At 37.1% G+C, this 16,210-nt stretch overlaps 1 protein-coding gene across 5 annotated transcripts in view; it reads right to left on the reverse strand.

Moving 5' to 3' along the window:
* Positions 1-6,402: 6,402 nt before the first annotated feature.
* LOC150092419 (uncharacterized) overlaps positions 6,403-16,210 on the reverse strand; it is a 209,242-nt gene continuing 199,434 nt past the window's right edge. For 2 of the 5 annotated variants that reach the window (XM_090414942.1, XM_090414944.1), the window contains one exon: positions 6,405-7,336. In XM_090414942.1, the coding sequence (XP_090271068.1) occupies positions 7,315-7,336 (22 nt within the window). In that variant the 3' untranslated portion in view covers positions 6,405-7,314. Of the gene's footprint in view, positions 7,337-16,210 lie in introns of all 5 variants that reach the window. The other 3 variants (XM_090414940.1, XM_090414943.1, XM_090414941.1) reach the window with 3 other exon arrangements.

A 16,210-nucleotide genomic window follows, 5' to 3' on the forward strand; every position in this document is an offset into this window, starting at 1 on the left:
GAATAATACCAGGAAAATTAATTAAAATTACATTAGAAGGATACAAAGCAGTCATTAACATACAAGGGGAATGAATGGATTCCTTTGAAATAAACTGGAGTAAGACAAGGAGATGTACTTTCAGCAAGTTTATTTAATTTCATACTTGAAGCAGTAATAAGAGTTAAATATGAAAGGATTTATTAATACAAAAATGTGCATATGCTGACGATATAGCAATACCAAGTTACAGGAGAAAAGATTTAGAAGAGAAATTTGAAGAACTTAATAGAAATGCTAAAGAAGTTGAATTACAAATTAACGAATAGAAGACTAAATATATACAATGTGGAAAGATAATAAATAAAAATATTACAAGATATAATATAGGTGAATACAGTTTTGAAGTTATAGTTTTAAATATTTAGGTTCATTAATAACAAACAATAATATATCCAAAAAAATTAATAGAATAATGGCAGGAAATATTATTATAAATTATATATTTAGTTTAATCCTTTAAAACTTCTAAAAAGTGTTATTATATTTATAAAAAATTAATGAGTAATAAGATTCCTAATCATAATTCTAAATAAAAACTTTATAGAACAATTGTGGCCATTAACACAAAAAGATATAGACAGAATCTTTGAAAGGAAAATATAATAAAATACCAATAAAAGTAGAAAATGGAATATGGAGAATTAGAACAAATAATGAACTTGAACAACTGATTAATGGTGAAGATATATAAAGACATATAGAAAGAATGGAAAAAGAGGAGTTAAAAAAAATATTTGAATGGAAACCATTAAGACAAAGGGAGATCAAGAAAAAGATGGAGTGATGATGTACAAAAAGATCTTACAACTTTAAAACTTAAGAATTGGAAGAATATTGCACAGAAAAGAATGGCTAAAAATTGTTTTGCAAGCTAAAACTCAAAAGATGTGTAAAGCTAGAAGAAGAAGCATTATTAATAATCAGATGTGTTTAAACAGAAATAAGTGGTACAATTACTTAAGTGATTGAAGATGAAACATTAGCAAAACAGGTATTTAAAAAAATAAATCTAAATGATCGATGTGGTTACAACTATGTTAGAAAGTTTTTATGTTGGAGGTTTAATGGATTTATTACAACACTCAAAAAGAATTAAAATAGAATTTAATACTTCCTATATTTCGTCCTAGTCACTAGGACATCTACGGGGATTACAAAGACAATTAATGTAACATGCACACAAAAACTTACAATACTAAGCCCAACCACGTGGGTGACAATAAAGTCATATCTAGGTGGAGCGCCCTCTAAGGGCAGTTGTAGGTGGCCTGGAATGTAAGGTGGGACCTCTGGTGATGACTGTTTCCCAAATCTTCGGAAGCTTAATGCAACCGTATTTGTTCAGATTTGGTTGGTTTTTGAGAGCTGCTGCTGCTTCTAAGAAAAGTCTCTCTTTCTTGAATTTGCTGTGGTGGAGCATGTTGGTTTTCTTCCATGATACTCTGTGGGTAGTGTCCAAAACATGGTCAGCCAAGCCTGAATGGCCATAGTTGTGTTTAACGATGTACGACTTTGTCACCCACGTGGTTGGGCTTAGTATTGTAAGTTTTTGTGTGCATGTTACATTAATTGTCTTAGCAATCCCCGTAGATGTCCTAGTGACTAGGACGAAATATAGGAAGTATTAAATTCTATTTTAATTCTTTTTGAGTGTTGTAATAAATCCATTAAACCTCCAACATAATGTCCTCACAGCACTTAAGCCTCTACACAAGTATGTTAGAAAGTATCTAGCACATAAAGCAAAAGCAAAAGAAGAAAACAAAGAATTCTAAGCTTTTTTTTTTTTACATGCACTGAAAAGTTCAGGAGTGATATAAAAAACTTAAATTTGATGTATCCTAAATATGAAATTATTACAAACCAAATAAACAATAGGCAAACAGCACTCATTATACTACTGATTTTCTGGCACCCAGAACCGTGCCAGATTAGTCCTTTTGCCAGACGCTGATGCTGGTCACATGTAATAATAATTTATCAGTACATCTTCTTTCACTATGCCTTATCCCATGTTAAACGGGGTCGGCGCACCGATCTTTAACCTTCCTCTTCCAAGTTCTCCTTCGGACTCCATCCTTTCTCCCTAAGATCCTCTGTCACCTTATCCTTCCACCTGAGCTTGGGCCTGCCTCTTTTCCTTCCTTCCCTCCAACTCCATATACTCCACTCATTTACCAACATACTCCTCACCCTTCCTCTCTACATGTCCGAACCACCTCAGCCTACTTTCTTGTATCTTCTTGCCAATTGGTCCCTCTGATGTAGTCATTCCTTATCCTGTCCTCCTTTGTCACACCACTCATCCATCTCAACATCCGCATCTCTGCTACCTCCTTCCTCTCCTGTGCCTTTGTTATAGGCCATGTCTCCACATCATGAAGCATCGCCGGCCTCACCACCATCTTATACAGCTTTCCTTTCCTCTTACAACTCACTCTCTTGTCGCACAGGACCCCAGTCATCTTCCTCCAGTTCATCCAGCCGCATGTTATTCGGTGCTGTATTTCCTCATCCAGATCACTATTACCTCTCGACGACCGACCCAAGGTACTTGAATTTCTTCCCTGAAATTAGCCTTTCACCCTGAAGTCGTATGATCATATCCTCGTCACTCCCCGCTGACATATATTCAGTCTTCTCCCGGTTAATTTTCATGCCTCTCCCCTCCAGTACCTTTCTCCACTCTTCCAGGGTATTTTCAAGCTTCTCTCGGGATGATTTGCATAGAACAATGTCGTCGGCAAACAGCATGCTCCATGGTGCCTCCTTCTTGACATCCTCCGCAAGTACATCCATGACCAGGTCAAAGAGGTAGGGGCTCAGAACTGATGCTTGATGTAGCCCTACGACAATGGGGAACCCTTCTGTCATGCCAACACTAGACCTGACCTGAGTTTCTGTTCCCTCACACATCTCCTTCACCAACCTAACGTACTTCTCCAACACCCCCTTCTTCCTCATACACTTCCATACCCCCTGCCTGGCCACTCTGTCGTATGCCTTTTCCAGGTCTATAAACATCATGTGCAGCTCCACTTGCATCTCTCTATATTTCTCCATCAATCGCCTTAATGCAAATATCGCATCCGTTGTCCCTCTTCCTGGCATAAATCCAAACTGCTCCTCACCAATTTTCGTTTCCTGCCGTATCCTCCCTTCAATTACTCTTCCCCATATCTTCAATGTGTGTGACATCAGCTTGATCCCTCTATAGTTGCCACAGTCTTGAACATCTCCTCTTCCTTTGTAGATTGGGACGAGAATACTTTTCCTCCATTCCTCTGGTATCTTTTCCTGTTGGGCTATTTTCCTCATCAGATCCCATAACATATCCACGCCCTCACTGCCCAAACTTTTCCACACTTCCCCAGGTATCTGGTCTGCCCCCACAGCCTTTCCATTCTTCATTTTTCTCAGTACCCAATCCACTTCCTCTCTACTTATGTCTTGCACCAGTCTCTCGTACATCTCTCATCCACTAATTATATCCTCTCCTATGTTTTTAAAGCACTATGCATGACCAGAAACTTAAATATTAAATGTAAATTACATGAGAATAAGTGATTAAATGAAATACATTATTAAATTATACACTGCTGGTGGATATGGACATACAATCAATATCACTACTACTGTGAACTGGCTTTAGAAACCCTTGCTAGAGTTAAATGTAAGCAAAATAAGCTAATAATCAAAATTGAGAGATCACCATTGTGCTTATGTAAATAATATAAGTGTGCACATCGGCATCTGTGTGATCCAGTTAACTAGTCTGGCAGTTGTGGGAATTTATCTTATTTTAGTAACAAGGTGTAACATCTTTTGACTAATTATATATGGGTAATATATGACCTCTGCATTACTTTTCCTTTGGTATCTCTTCTGGATCTGGCTCCCACCAATGAGACTTCAATAAAGGTCAAAATTGGTCTGGGTAGTGGTCCTTCCCATAATGCATTGCATTATGGAATACTAAGGAAATTGATGTGAAGTCATTAGCTTCTATACACAAGTAACCCAGTTAAAACTTGTAACATCTGTTTATCAGTCAATTAAACTAAAAGAAAGAACTCTCCTAAGCCATAGAATGAATACTCAAAAGTAATGCAACTATTATGGTAAGCAAAAAAAAAAAAAAAAAAAAATAAGTATATCTAAGTTCATTAACCATCTAGCATTTATGATAAGATGATGAGAAAGCAATACACTCCCTCCCACCCCAATGAATCAAGCTCAAAAAAAAAAAAAAGTTTAACTATGAAAAATCCCTCTGGATTCATTCTACTAATTCCAAAAAAAATTTGAACCATCTAGAAAAAAAGTAACTACAACAGAAGTTATTCTGAATTACTTCATCTAGATATCTGCAAAATACATGAAAGAATTACAAACACAGCAGTTTGCTACCTCAAAAAGGAAAGACAAAGAAATGTCTCAGTATTAAATCTGGAAGGCTAAAACAACAAAGGATGAACAACTGCAGCCAATCAGTGACACATAAAATCACCTGTGTTGTTAAAACTGTCAAGCTACTTCTGTAAAGAGGAATAGTCGAAGTAGTAAGTCATTTGTTATGTAAGTTTGAAGTGGCAGGACTAATTATGGAGATTAATAACATGTCAAAAAAGAGAGGGTTGGGGGGTCTGAATGACTGATTTAATGTGTTCATATTTTTTACTGTTTTTTTTTTTCCCTTTACTACTATAACAGGTTAGATCAGCAGGGTTAATTAGTAAGAGACATAATATAGTTTACTACAGTATCTGTTCATTTCTAATGGTGTGTGTGTGTGTGTGTGTATACGGTTGATGAAAGAGAAGGGAGGCGGGTGAACACAAATCCCTGAAACCGAACTATGTTGAATATCCTTTTGTTTTTCTTATTAGTATCATTATTAGTTATTCTGCCCTTGCTGGGGGGGGGGGGGGGGGGGGGGGGGGTTCTCACCAGAATTCATATGGGTGATCCAAATTTACCATTCCCCAGCCCTGGGTGTGTATTGCCTAATATATATATACAGGGTGTTCGGGATAAATTTGACATATTTATAATTAATTATATTTTTCCGTAAGTTACATGTATTAACACACACTTCTCTTCATTTAAAAGTTTGGACCCTTCTTCATTCACATACAAGATGTCAGAAAGGATGGATAGCTGGAACCCACCTGAATCATGGAAGAGAATAACTTGTATCATGATGATTCGTGCCCGCCATCAAAATAAGGATATTACGACTGCTGCCCAATGCTCCCTGAATACAGTAAAAACAATCAGGCATGAACTAGAGACTTGCAATGGTGACTACGAGGATGTAGCAAGAAGAAAGATCCCTAGCAGACGATCTGATTGCGTTCGTACAGCAGAATTCCTCGCAAATCTGCAGGAACAGGTGTTGAAGAACCCTGGCATTGGAATTCGGGCTTTGTTCGTGGAGTTGCTAACTGTAGTCAAGCCCTGGATAACAAGGGTAGCCAATGGTAGGCCGTATGTATGGCAGCAGGATTCGGCCCCTTGCCACACCTCTGGGAAAAGTCAAAAATGGTTGTCTGAAAATTTCTACGACTTCACCAGTCCAAATGTTTGGCCTCCAAACTCCCCAGACCTTAAACCCATGGATTATTTTGTATGGGGCGCAGTTGAAAAAGACACCAATCGCACTTCCAGTAATACAAAAGCCCAGTTAATGGATAAAATTAAAACAGTTTTTGCGGCCCTTCCCAGGGAGACTGTAGCATCAGCTTGTTCGAGGTTCCGAAGCAGAATTGAAGCTGTGATCGATGCTAATTGTGGTTATTTTGAGTAAATCTTGTTGATAGTATTGTAATTAACTCTGCCTGTAATGTTTTTTTGTCAATTCATTAAATTTAATAGATACAAAGAAGATTTCTTTTTCCTTACGAAACTGTCAAATTTATCCCGAACACCCTGTATATATCAGGAATGTATACATTCCTCAAGATGACCTTAACAAAAGTTGAAATGCAGATGATAATTTTAATGTCATAAAAGGTATTTATTTCAAAGCAGTAGATGATTCCATAAATCTCATATAAAAACTAATAAATAACAAACTCCTGGGTTATGTGTTTGTGGCCTACAGTATTTTTTAAAAAAGCAATCAGCTTGACAAATGGCTTGATTTGATGGTCTGTAATATAAATTTAAATTAAAGAAATGTGTTGGATTTATCTGTAAAATTTCATAAAGCTTCTATCCTGATATTTGACTTTAACTTAGGAAAAAAAAAAACTTATTTTGGTAATGGAGCTTGCCTCTCTATCCAACGTAGGCTAACAATAAGATTTAAGTTAAATGAGATTTATTATATTAAAGGATTATTAATTTGACATACTTGTGTATGCATTTTTGGAAGGTAAGGATAACATAGCATTTGATAAAGGTAAAAAAATACAGATTTTTATTATTTTTATCAAATGATGATGGCATCTTAAGCTATAACTTCAAGCTGATGTATTAACACAAAACCATAAAATTTGTTCAGTGATACTACAAAAGTTTTAAAATAAATTAACAATAATAAAATCTAATTTCATAACAACAATACAAGGAAACCAATAGAACTCTCTTATATTTTATATCATAATCAATATAGATAATGAACACTGGGACATTAAAAATATATATAAAATATGATTTTTTTATTTAATCTTCTGTTATCAAAATAATAAAATTTTACTTAAAACTTATAAATGGTAGTAAAACTGTCTTTATTATATACATTACATTTTTTGAAAATTATCAGTTATAAACAGACTTGCCATTGCATATTCATTAAATTAAGTTACTAATACATTTGTTTATGAATTTTCATGATATTATATTCGAAAAAAAAGAAAATATACTTTAAATCATTTACTTCCCACTTTTTTTTTGTCTCTTCCTAAATGTACATAACACACATGCAAAATGTGATATTTTAAAATATGTCAGATTTTATAATTTTTTTATAAATCGTGAGATTTTAAAATCTGTCAGCTTTTATTTTTTTTTTTTAAGAATTTTTAAACAAATCAATGAGAAAAAGTTATATCAAACAGAAAAAAATTCATGTTAAGAAAAGGAAAAACATTATGATAACAGACATAATAAGAGACAATTGTACAAAACTTGTGAGAAACAGGGTCCTTAATAAGACTAATCTGAAAAATATAAAACTAAGTTGCATTACTGATCAAGAGAATAAGTTCATGACTTAAATCTTTAATACAATCAAATGGTTAACTTCTTCATGTAAAGCTTATCATGTTACTCTCCTCTTGTGTTATTTCTGCAAGAAAAACAAGTAACAAACAATGTTTTAATGGTTCAAAATGAAGATATAAATAAGCAAACAATTAGCTAAAACTATCATATTTCTTTGCAAAACTATCATTTATAGTTACTAAGATGTCATATTTTAAATGACCTCAGAAGAGCATGTCATCTTTTCCAGTGTACTAAATATGTTTTGGTTGTTCTCTTGTGATTCAAAATGGCATTTCATTCTTATGCATCTTTTTTTATAATAATAAGCGAAGTGAAAAAGAAGTGGAACTGATGGAAAAATTAGAGAAAGACCACCATCAACATAATGGGTGTTACCAAAATAAAGAAGACAAAAACAAATGAGATTCTTCTAAATACAAACTACAAGATATTTTATTCAGACAATAGTGAAAAGGGAAGAGAAGCAGTTACAATATTCAACACTAAACACAAGGCTAATCTTCTTCAATGGCAGACAACTGGAAAATTTAAAGTAGTGAAGTGGTAAACATCAAAATGGAGATATGGACAAGGGGCTGGAAAGTTCTGATAAACACCTAGAACAAAAATTAATTTTAAGTTGTTCTTTCTTGTAGTTATATCAGTTGCTTTAATATCATTTTTGTTCTAGGTGTTTTATCAGAACTTTCCAGTGGAGGATTTTTTTATAGTCATTAGGTAAGGCAGCTAACATTAAAAAAAAAAAATTGTGCCCTATGAAAAATCTAAATTATAGAGTAGGAAATGAATAGCAGAGATACAGAAATGTTTCAGCAAATCACATGGAGAATGGATTTCTTTCATTAACATAGTCAATGAAAGAAACTTTCATTGACCTATGTTATTGTTGATAGTAGTATCATCACGCTGATTCAGGACACAAGAGTACACAGATACTTTGAAATAGGAAGTAATTACCATTTAATTTAAAGTCCAGCCAAATAGAGGTTATCAGGAGCAAGATAAAATGAAATGTCATACCAAAAAATATGCACAAAAAGTTTTTAAGGATCAAAGAAGCAGCTTTCACATGAATTATAAACTGAGTTATACAAATATTATTGAAAGAAAAATGAGTTTGAAAACAACAATCAAATCTTGGAGACTCAGTGACAAACTCAGAAGATAGCAGTGATTGATTCTACTAAGGATGCATGTGGTGAAGTTGTCTGCAAGTATTGAAAAATCAGAACTCCATGGACTCAAGAAGTAAAAGAGACAGGCCTGGAAAAGCAGAAACATATCAAAAGCTCCTTGCAAGTGAATCAGCATGTGCTCTGAGAGAACACAGAATAAAATGCATAAAAGTAGCTAAGCAATCATGGGAAAAGTTAAGTAAGAATATAAAAGACAGTTAAGTTGGAGATGAATTTCTTTACCTGGTGTGAAACCACTGCCCTGCTTACTGGAGGTCTAAAGTGGCTTGAAAAGAGTTCTATTTTTGGTCTCTAGAGGAGAGATTCCTGATTATGTATAAAATTAATTAATTATAAATACAAATTTTTTTTTAAATTGATAAAATGGGAAAGGAAAAAACCTTAGTCCATGTGCTATGGGTTTGCAAATAACATCTAATGGGTGGGAGCAACATAATATAAGAAAGGTGTCAAAATATACTGGTGGCTAAAGCTTAGAAATCGAGGGGAAAGAACTGTAAAAAGAATCAGAGATAACAAAAAGGGATATGAAAACTGAAGACAAAGATATTCTATGTCTAGTGGAATGACTTTGAAACACTTCTAAATGAAACTAGAAGTAACAGAATGATATTGAAAATATTCAAGAGGAATGGAAATGAGTTCATATCAATAAAGGGATATAAAAAAGCCATCAAAAAATTCAAATACAAAAAGGCAGCTAAAGTAGAAGATATCTGTCCAGAAATGCACAACAACGGTGGCTGCACTGATAATTCAGAAGACATAGTCAGATGCTCAAATTCCAGATGACTGAAGTTCAGCTGTTACTATCTGTCTATAAAAAAGAGAAATAAAACTAAACGTGAAGCTATTCATTGTGAAGATATGTTCTTGCCAAAGTCCTCCCAAGACTTTTGTTTAGCTAGTTTTACAGTGTTTACCTTTCTTACATTTGTCTCTGTATTTGTCTAAGAGCACAAGCTGACTTAATTGCCAGGAACTTTTGATAAGCGTTCTTCTTTTAATTCACTGCCTCTTTAACTTCCTGTGTCCACCATGGAGTTCTGATTTTTCTATCCTTGCAGACAACCTCACCACATTATCTCTGGCTGAATCAATCAGGGTTTTCTTCAAGGCTTGTTACTGAATCTCCAAGGTTTGGTTCAACTCTTTCATTTTTTCTTCAATAATCTTTGTGTATTTTAGTCTACAGTTCACATCTGAGAGCTGCTCAACCTTTATTCGCTTTAAAACTTTCTTACATGTTATTCTTTTCAATACGAAATTCAATTTTATCCTGCTTAAGACTAAATAGTGATCACTTCCAATTTCAAATCCTCTGTACACTCTAGTGTCCTGCACCAGGGAGAAAACATCACTATCAACAATAACATACTCAGTAAGACTTTTCTTATTCCTTGCCTCTTCTCTCCATGTGAATTTGTGCACATTTTTATGTTGGAACATGGTGTTAGTAATAACCAGTCCATGTCCTGAGCAGAAATCCAACAGGTATTTGCCATTATTATTAGCTTTGCTCTTTTCTCCAAATTTTCCCAAAATATTTTTGTATGTCTGACAATCATTTCCTATTCTGCTATTTGGATCCCCAACAAGGACCAACTTTTCCTTTTTCATTGTGTCAGTTGCTTTTTCTAAAGCATCAAAAAATTCCTCCACTTCTACCTTAGTAGAACCTTCTGTAGGACCATAGGCACAAATAAGTCTCATTGTCCAATTCCCCATTCTGATATTTGCCCACATCACTCTACTTAAGACTGCCTGCCATTCAAGAAGATTAGCCTCGTATTTTGTGTTGAATACTATGCCTACTCCTTTTTCTCGATTGTCATTTCCCGAATATAATATTTTGTATTTATTGTTCAGAGAGATCTCACCAGTTTTTGTCTTTTTTGTTTCAGTCACCACTATTATGTCGATCTGGTACTTATCTAATTCCTCAGCTAGCTCCATTTCTTTGCCATTCAGGCTGGTTATGTTGATAGTACCCATCTTTAACTCTGGTGATGTTGAGTTGGGGTGTGCTTTCAGATTTATTCCAGTAGCTGACTTTTCGCTGTTCGTCCTGGTTCCCTGGTGAAAACAACGGGGGCCTTGTTTAACCGGGCAACGCCCCAGCCGGCATGAAATTTTGTCATGTTGTACCATCATTTTCTATATTGGTTTAAGCCAATAAGAATACAATTTGGTCGGCTAAATCCCAAATTGCGAGCCCATCCTCGTTTGTCAGTATTGTTGGATCCTATTTCTTCTTAACCTATACTTTGGATCCATAGATTTGTTACTACGATGTTCTTAAACAAAAAATAAGTTGCTAGTTGATTTCTAATCCAAATATAAATTTGTATTTGGATTAGAATTTTGGAAAATTTGTATTTATTGACTGCGCCACTCTATATCTAAATTAGTCCAAGAATTAAAGTAAAACCAACTCTCAACTATTCCCTTTCTATGTGTTGTTATCATGTATACAGGTCGAGTTTATTAAACTTATTTATTTCACTCGCTTCGGTTCGATTATTTTATGAACGGTGCAGTAAAAGAGATTCAGGCAAAGCACAACTTTAGATCAACAAAACAAACATTTAATATAGGCTTATAAATTATACACTTTAGTATAAATCACTGACTAAGGTATTACAAACATTTTGGCTCATCTGGTAATATAGTCATAAAATTTCAGGCAATGGTTAATCTGTCGTCTGAAATACAGCTTTCACAAAATTCAATTGACTATTTGATAAGTTCAATGTCATAAAGTTCCTTAGTAACCAATTACATTAATGTCTCACAGTTACTTAAGTTTTAAATACAATATAAGGGCAGCAATGCTTCTTCACAAGTATACACTCTTAAATCCACACTCCAGCTATTCTCCGCAAAAATTACTGTTAATGTAGGGATATTTTAGGAAGAAACACACACGTCCCCGCATAGGAGTAACAAAGTTGGTTAATTCTTACCAGTAAATCTCCTTGTTCATCTACTTATATACAGACACCTTTTATAGCTGTATTCACTTAAAACAATTAACAGCACTCATTAAAAACAAATCCTCTTTGTAATAACCGAATAAATTAATGGTTGCAATTCACATAGTTAAAGGTTCTTGCTTGGAGCAAAACGCTTGTACTATCTTTGACGTCACTTGACCAACTCAGTATTCAACTAATAACTCATGAACTAAATTAACACGCAGTAATTCTTTAACTTGAAGTTTTTATGCACAGTTGCCTATTCTTCCAGCATTTAATTAATCTTATAGGCACTATATCTCTTAGCACAGCTATCATTTAAATTTAACCTTGCTGCCTCTATTTATTCTCTTAGTTACTCCGTGCTATTCTTCAAGTTTCTGTGTGTCCCTGAAAAGTCGGTCCTGAATCAAAATCCCAACAAAATTATCGCAAGTCATCCAGTCGCTACTTTGCTATCTTCCGTTGCTTTATTTGTTGTTCTGCAACTTACTAGCTAACTCGTTCCTCGACTAGTAGACTTTAGCGAGCTTCTTGACTGACTCTCCGACTCACTATTATCTTTCTACTCGCCATTATCTCACTTTGATTTTCCCCCCCGAATGAATCGTTAACTGAGAAATTTTTGAGCGTGTGGCCCGCCTGAATTAGGGCTGTGTAGAATCGTTTGAAGCGATGATCAGAGCTGCCTTCGGGCGTTTGTGTCTCCATCTGTCGTTTTCATCATAATTTGATGCATCACGAATGAGTTGGTTGGGATGGAGTGATGTCTGGGTGAAGTACTTGGCAGCAGCGTTGTTGAGATACGAAGGTATGTCTGGCATGTTTCCGTCTTGGTGGAGGAGAGCATTCCTAACAAACCACAGGGCGTTGAAGATCATTCAGAGGCATTTATTTTGTAGTACCTGTAGTCTTTTGATGTTGCTGGGGGAGGTGTGGATCCATGCCGGTGATCCGTACGTTAGTATGGGTCTGATGATTGTTTTGTCTGATGATTGGACAGAAAAAATTACCAATGAAGATGTCTTAAAATCCATTGGCAAAGCTAAACATCTTGTACAAATAATCAAGAAACGAAAAACATCATATCTTGGACACATCATTAGAAACAGCAAATACCAACTTCTACAAACTATTTTGGTAGGAAGAATTGATGGCAAAGGAACTAGAGGAAGAAAAAGAATATCATGGTTTGACAACATCAAGACGTGGACAGGAAAGAGCAGTGCACAACTGCTCAGATTAGCACAAGAGCGCAGTTTGTTCGCCAAGATGGTCGCTGACCTTCGATAGAAGATAGCACAATAAGAAGAAGAAGTTTGTTTTCTGTACTGACTTTGCTTCTTCGGTTGAGTAGTAGGTAGAGTTGAGCTATTGCTGAGTTGGCTTTGTTGCAGGCATGTGAGATATGGGGGATGAAGCCAAGTCGGTTATCCAGTTTGATTCCCAGGTATTTTACTTCTTTTTGCCATAGGATATCAGTGTTGAACATCGTGACTGCTCCATGGTGGGTTACTTTCCTTCTTGTAAAGAGTATGGCCGTACTCTTGTCGGCATTGACATCTATCATCCATTTCTGAAACCATTCTTCAAGATTTGTTGCTGCGTCTTGTAGTCGTTGTGTGGCTAAGTGTGGCCTGAGTGATCTGGTCAGTATTGCCATTTCGTCTGCATAGAAAGCCATGGTGGTTGATGCTATGTCTGAGATGAAAATGTTGAAGAGTAGCGGCGATAGGAGGGAGCCTTGCGGGACACCTGCTGTGATGCTTCTCATGGAGGATCTGAGGCCACATAGCTTAACTTGAAATTTTTGGTCTTTAAGATAGGGTTCTATGATTTTGGCGAGGTTTAGTGGGTATTTTGCAGCTATTAGTTTGTGGATGAGGCCTTTGTGCCATACTTTGTCAAAGGCTTTCACCACATCCAGGAAGATTGCATCTGTGTGTTTTTTCCAGTTGTATGCAGTAGTTATGAATTCTATAAGTTTGTGGACCTGTTGGGTTGTGCAGTGGTCTTTGCGAAATCCGAATTGTTCTTTTGGGATTAGGTCGATCTTGTCTGTTTCGTTTTGTAGGTGGTTCAGAATTATCTTTTCCACAATTTTTCCCAGATTTGATAGGAGGCTGATAGGTCTGTAGTTCTGGGGGAATTGATGTGCTTTTCCGGGTTTGTGGATGTGGATTACATCTGCCTGTTTCCAGCGAGTGGGGAAGTAGTTGAGTCTTAGCATCACGTTGATGATCGCCACTAGATGCATAACTGTTTTATGGGGGAGTGCTTTTATGGTTTGGTTTGAAATCTCGTCAGGACATGGGGCCTTTCTGTTGTTAAGGCTCTTGATGATTTGGTGTACTTCCTTTGGTGTAGCGTAGCTTGTGTTTTCTTGGCTGCTGGTTTGATGGAGTGCACAGCGGACATGCCTGTGTATTTTTTTCAATGAAGTGCAAGTCCGCATGTGCATAGTTTGGGCTGAATTGCAGTTCCAGGACGTCCGCGAAAGCTTCTGCTTTCTCGTCGTCTCGGTAAGCCATGCCCCTTTCTCCCTGGATTGGTTGAATGTTGAGGCAGTTGGGCTTTGGTCACTTTCCACAATGAGTTGTCTTTGGTGTTTAAGGAGCTTAGCTTCTTCTTCCACAGCTGGTTTTTGTGATCTTTGATCGCATATCAGACTAGGTTTGTTGCCATGTTTAGCTTTTGTCTATCCTGGGGGGATAGTGTTGTATGGTAACGGCATCTGATCCTGTTTTTGCTGCAGTTGAGCTTTAGAATCTCTTCTGAGAGCAGGTTGGCTTGAGCTGGAGTGGTAACGGTGGAAGCTGCTGCTAGGCCAGCTTGGATTGTGCTTTCCAGTTTTCTGATCGCTGTATCTATTTCTTTAGGTGAGGAGATGGTTGGAACGGGTCCTGTGAGGTTGCAGAGAGTAGCGTTCAGGCTTTTTGAAATTTGTGGAGGACTGCCTGGGGATGATTTCTGTTTCCCCGCCTAGGCTTAGTAGTACCGGATTGTGGTCGGAGCTAAGATCATTGATAACTGGAATTGGTGCAAGGTGTTCCTAAAAATGGCTATATCCAGCACATCAGGTCTTCATAGTGGTCCGTAGTGTGTTGGTTCAGCGGGACCTGCTATGATGATGTTTCTTGTTATAGCAAACGTGTGTAGGCTCTTCCCGTTGTTGTTGGAGTTCCTACTGTTCCATGCAGGATGTTTTCCGTTGAGGTCTCCCGCCACAATTGTTGCTTCGTTTGTGTCGAGGAGCTGGGAGAGATCTGAGGCTAGTAGCGGTTTGCCTGGAGGGTTGTAGACTGAATATAGCTTTAGGTTACCTGCATTGTTGGTGTGTATCTGAATTCCAGTTTCTTCCAGGTGTGTAGTCGTTGTCTTCTTGATCTCGTTGTATCTTATGTCTTTTTTGACAAAGATAGCTGTTCCACCTCCTCTGGCATTCCTAAGTAGTGCATGGTTCCTTAGTTTGAGGTTCCTTAGTTCCTTTGTCGCAGGGCCGAAGGTGCATCTCGTTGATTAAGAGAATGTCTATTCTATGTCTTGCTGTAAATTCTTGTAGTTCCAGGAGTTTGTTGTTTAGACCGTTGGCATTCCAAAATGCGATCTGTATGAAGTTGTTCGAACCAGGTGTATTATTCATTGCTTATCATTGTGAAGATGACTTGAGTGTTTTTTAAGAACTTGTTTGTATCACTCTGATTGGGGTTGGTCTTGCTGAAAGCCGTTAGCATCTCCCCTAGGGTGGCAGCTAGGATAGCAGCTGTGTTCTGACTGTTGGGCATAGGTTCTGCTGATTTAGCCTTTGAGGTGACTGCTGCAGCATATGAGCTGTGTGATGTTCACTGATAGATTCCTTCTTCAAGGGGTGTTGCACATTTTTGAGCTGGTGGAGTGCCTGCTTTTCTGTTTCTTGCCAGGTTATCTGGGTGGAGAGTGCAGCCTCTATAGTTGGCTGGGTGTGGGCCGCTGCAGTTGGCACATGTGGCTGGAGTTGTGAGTGGTTTGGAGCATGTGTGAGTCGGGTGACTGTCCCCGCACTTCACACATTTGTACTCTGCTCTGCACAGTTTCTGTGCGTGCCCATATCTCTGGCAGCAATGGCATTGTCCTGCTGTTGCTTTCTTTCTGAGTGGTTCTGTTTTAATCCTGAGATTGCAAACTGTTTTGAGATCGTAAATCTCCCTTTGTTCCTTACTAATTTCCACAAGAACCAGCGGCATGGGACGTTTCTGCCCGGTACATTCTTGATATTTTTATGGGCTCCAGTCCTTGAGATCTAAGGTCGATGGCTATTTCTTCGGACGTGATTTCTTCTACCAGTCCTCTGATGACAACTTTTAGGTTTTTTTTTGCTTTTCAGTTCAAAAGTGTGGTATGGGATCTTTAGCTTCTCCATTAACTTTGTTAGCCGACGGCAGTCTGATGTCCCTTTGGGCTGGATACGGACTCCTTCGTCGGAGTTTTTGGCTGTTTTGAATTTAATCTTGGAGTTTCTCATTGCCTCCGAAATTGTTGACCATTGTTTTTTGTCTCTTAAGATTACCGGTGGGACTCGCTCTTTGATTTGTGCCGCTGTGTCCACTGGCTGGTGTTCCAGTTCTTCGAGTGGTGTCTCTTTTTGTTGCTTTTTTCTGCTCACCGTTTGGTAGTCATCTGGTTCTTCCAGGGTCTGAGTATCTGTGGTTGGGTTGTTGTCTCTTGTGTCATCTTGAGAAGTGGTGGGGAGAGGTTCTGAAGGTTGATAGTCCTCAGATTCGA

The sequence above is a fragment of the Typopeltis vanoorti genome, chromosome 26 (assembly GCF_054136105.1).
Source record: "Typopeltis vanoorti isolate ZY-2024b chromosome 26, IOZ_Tvanoo_1.0, whole genome shotgun sequence".
NCBI lineage: Eukaryota > Metazoa > Arthropoda > Arachnida > Uropygi > Thelyphonidae > Typopeltis > Typopeltis vanoorti.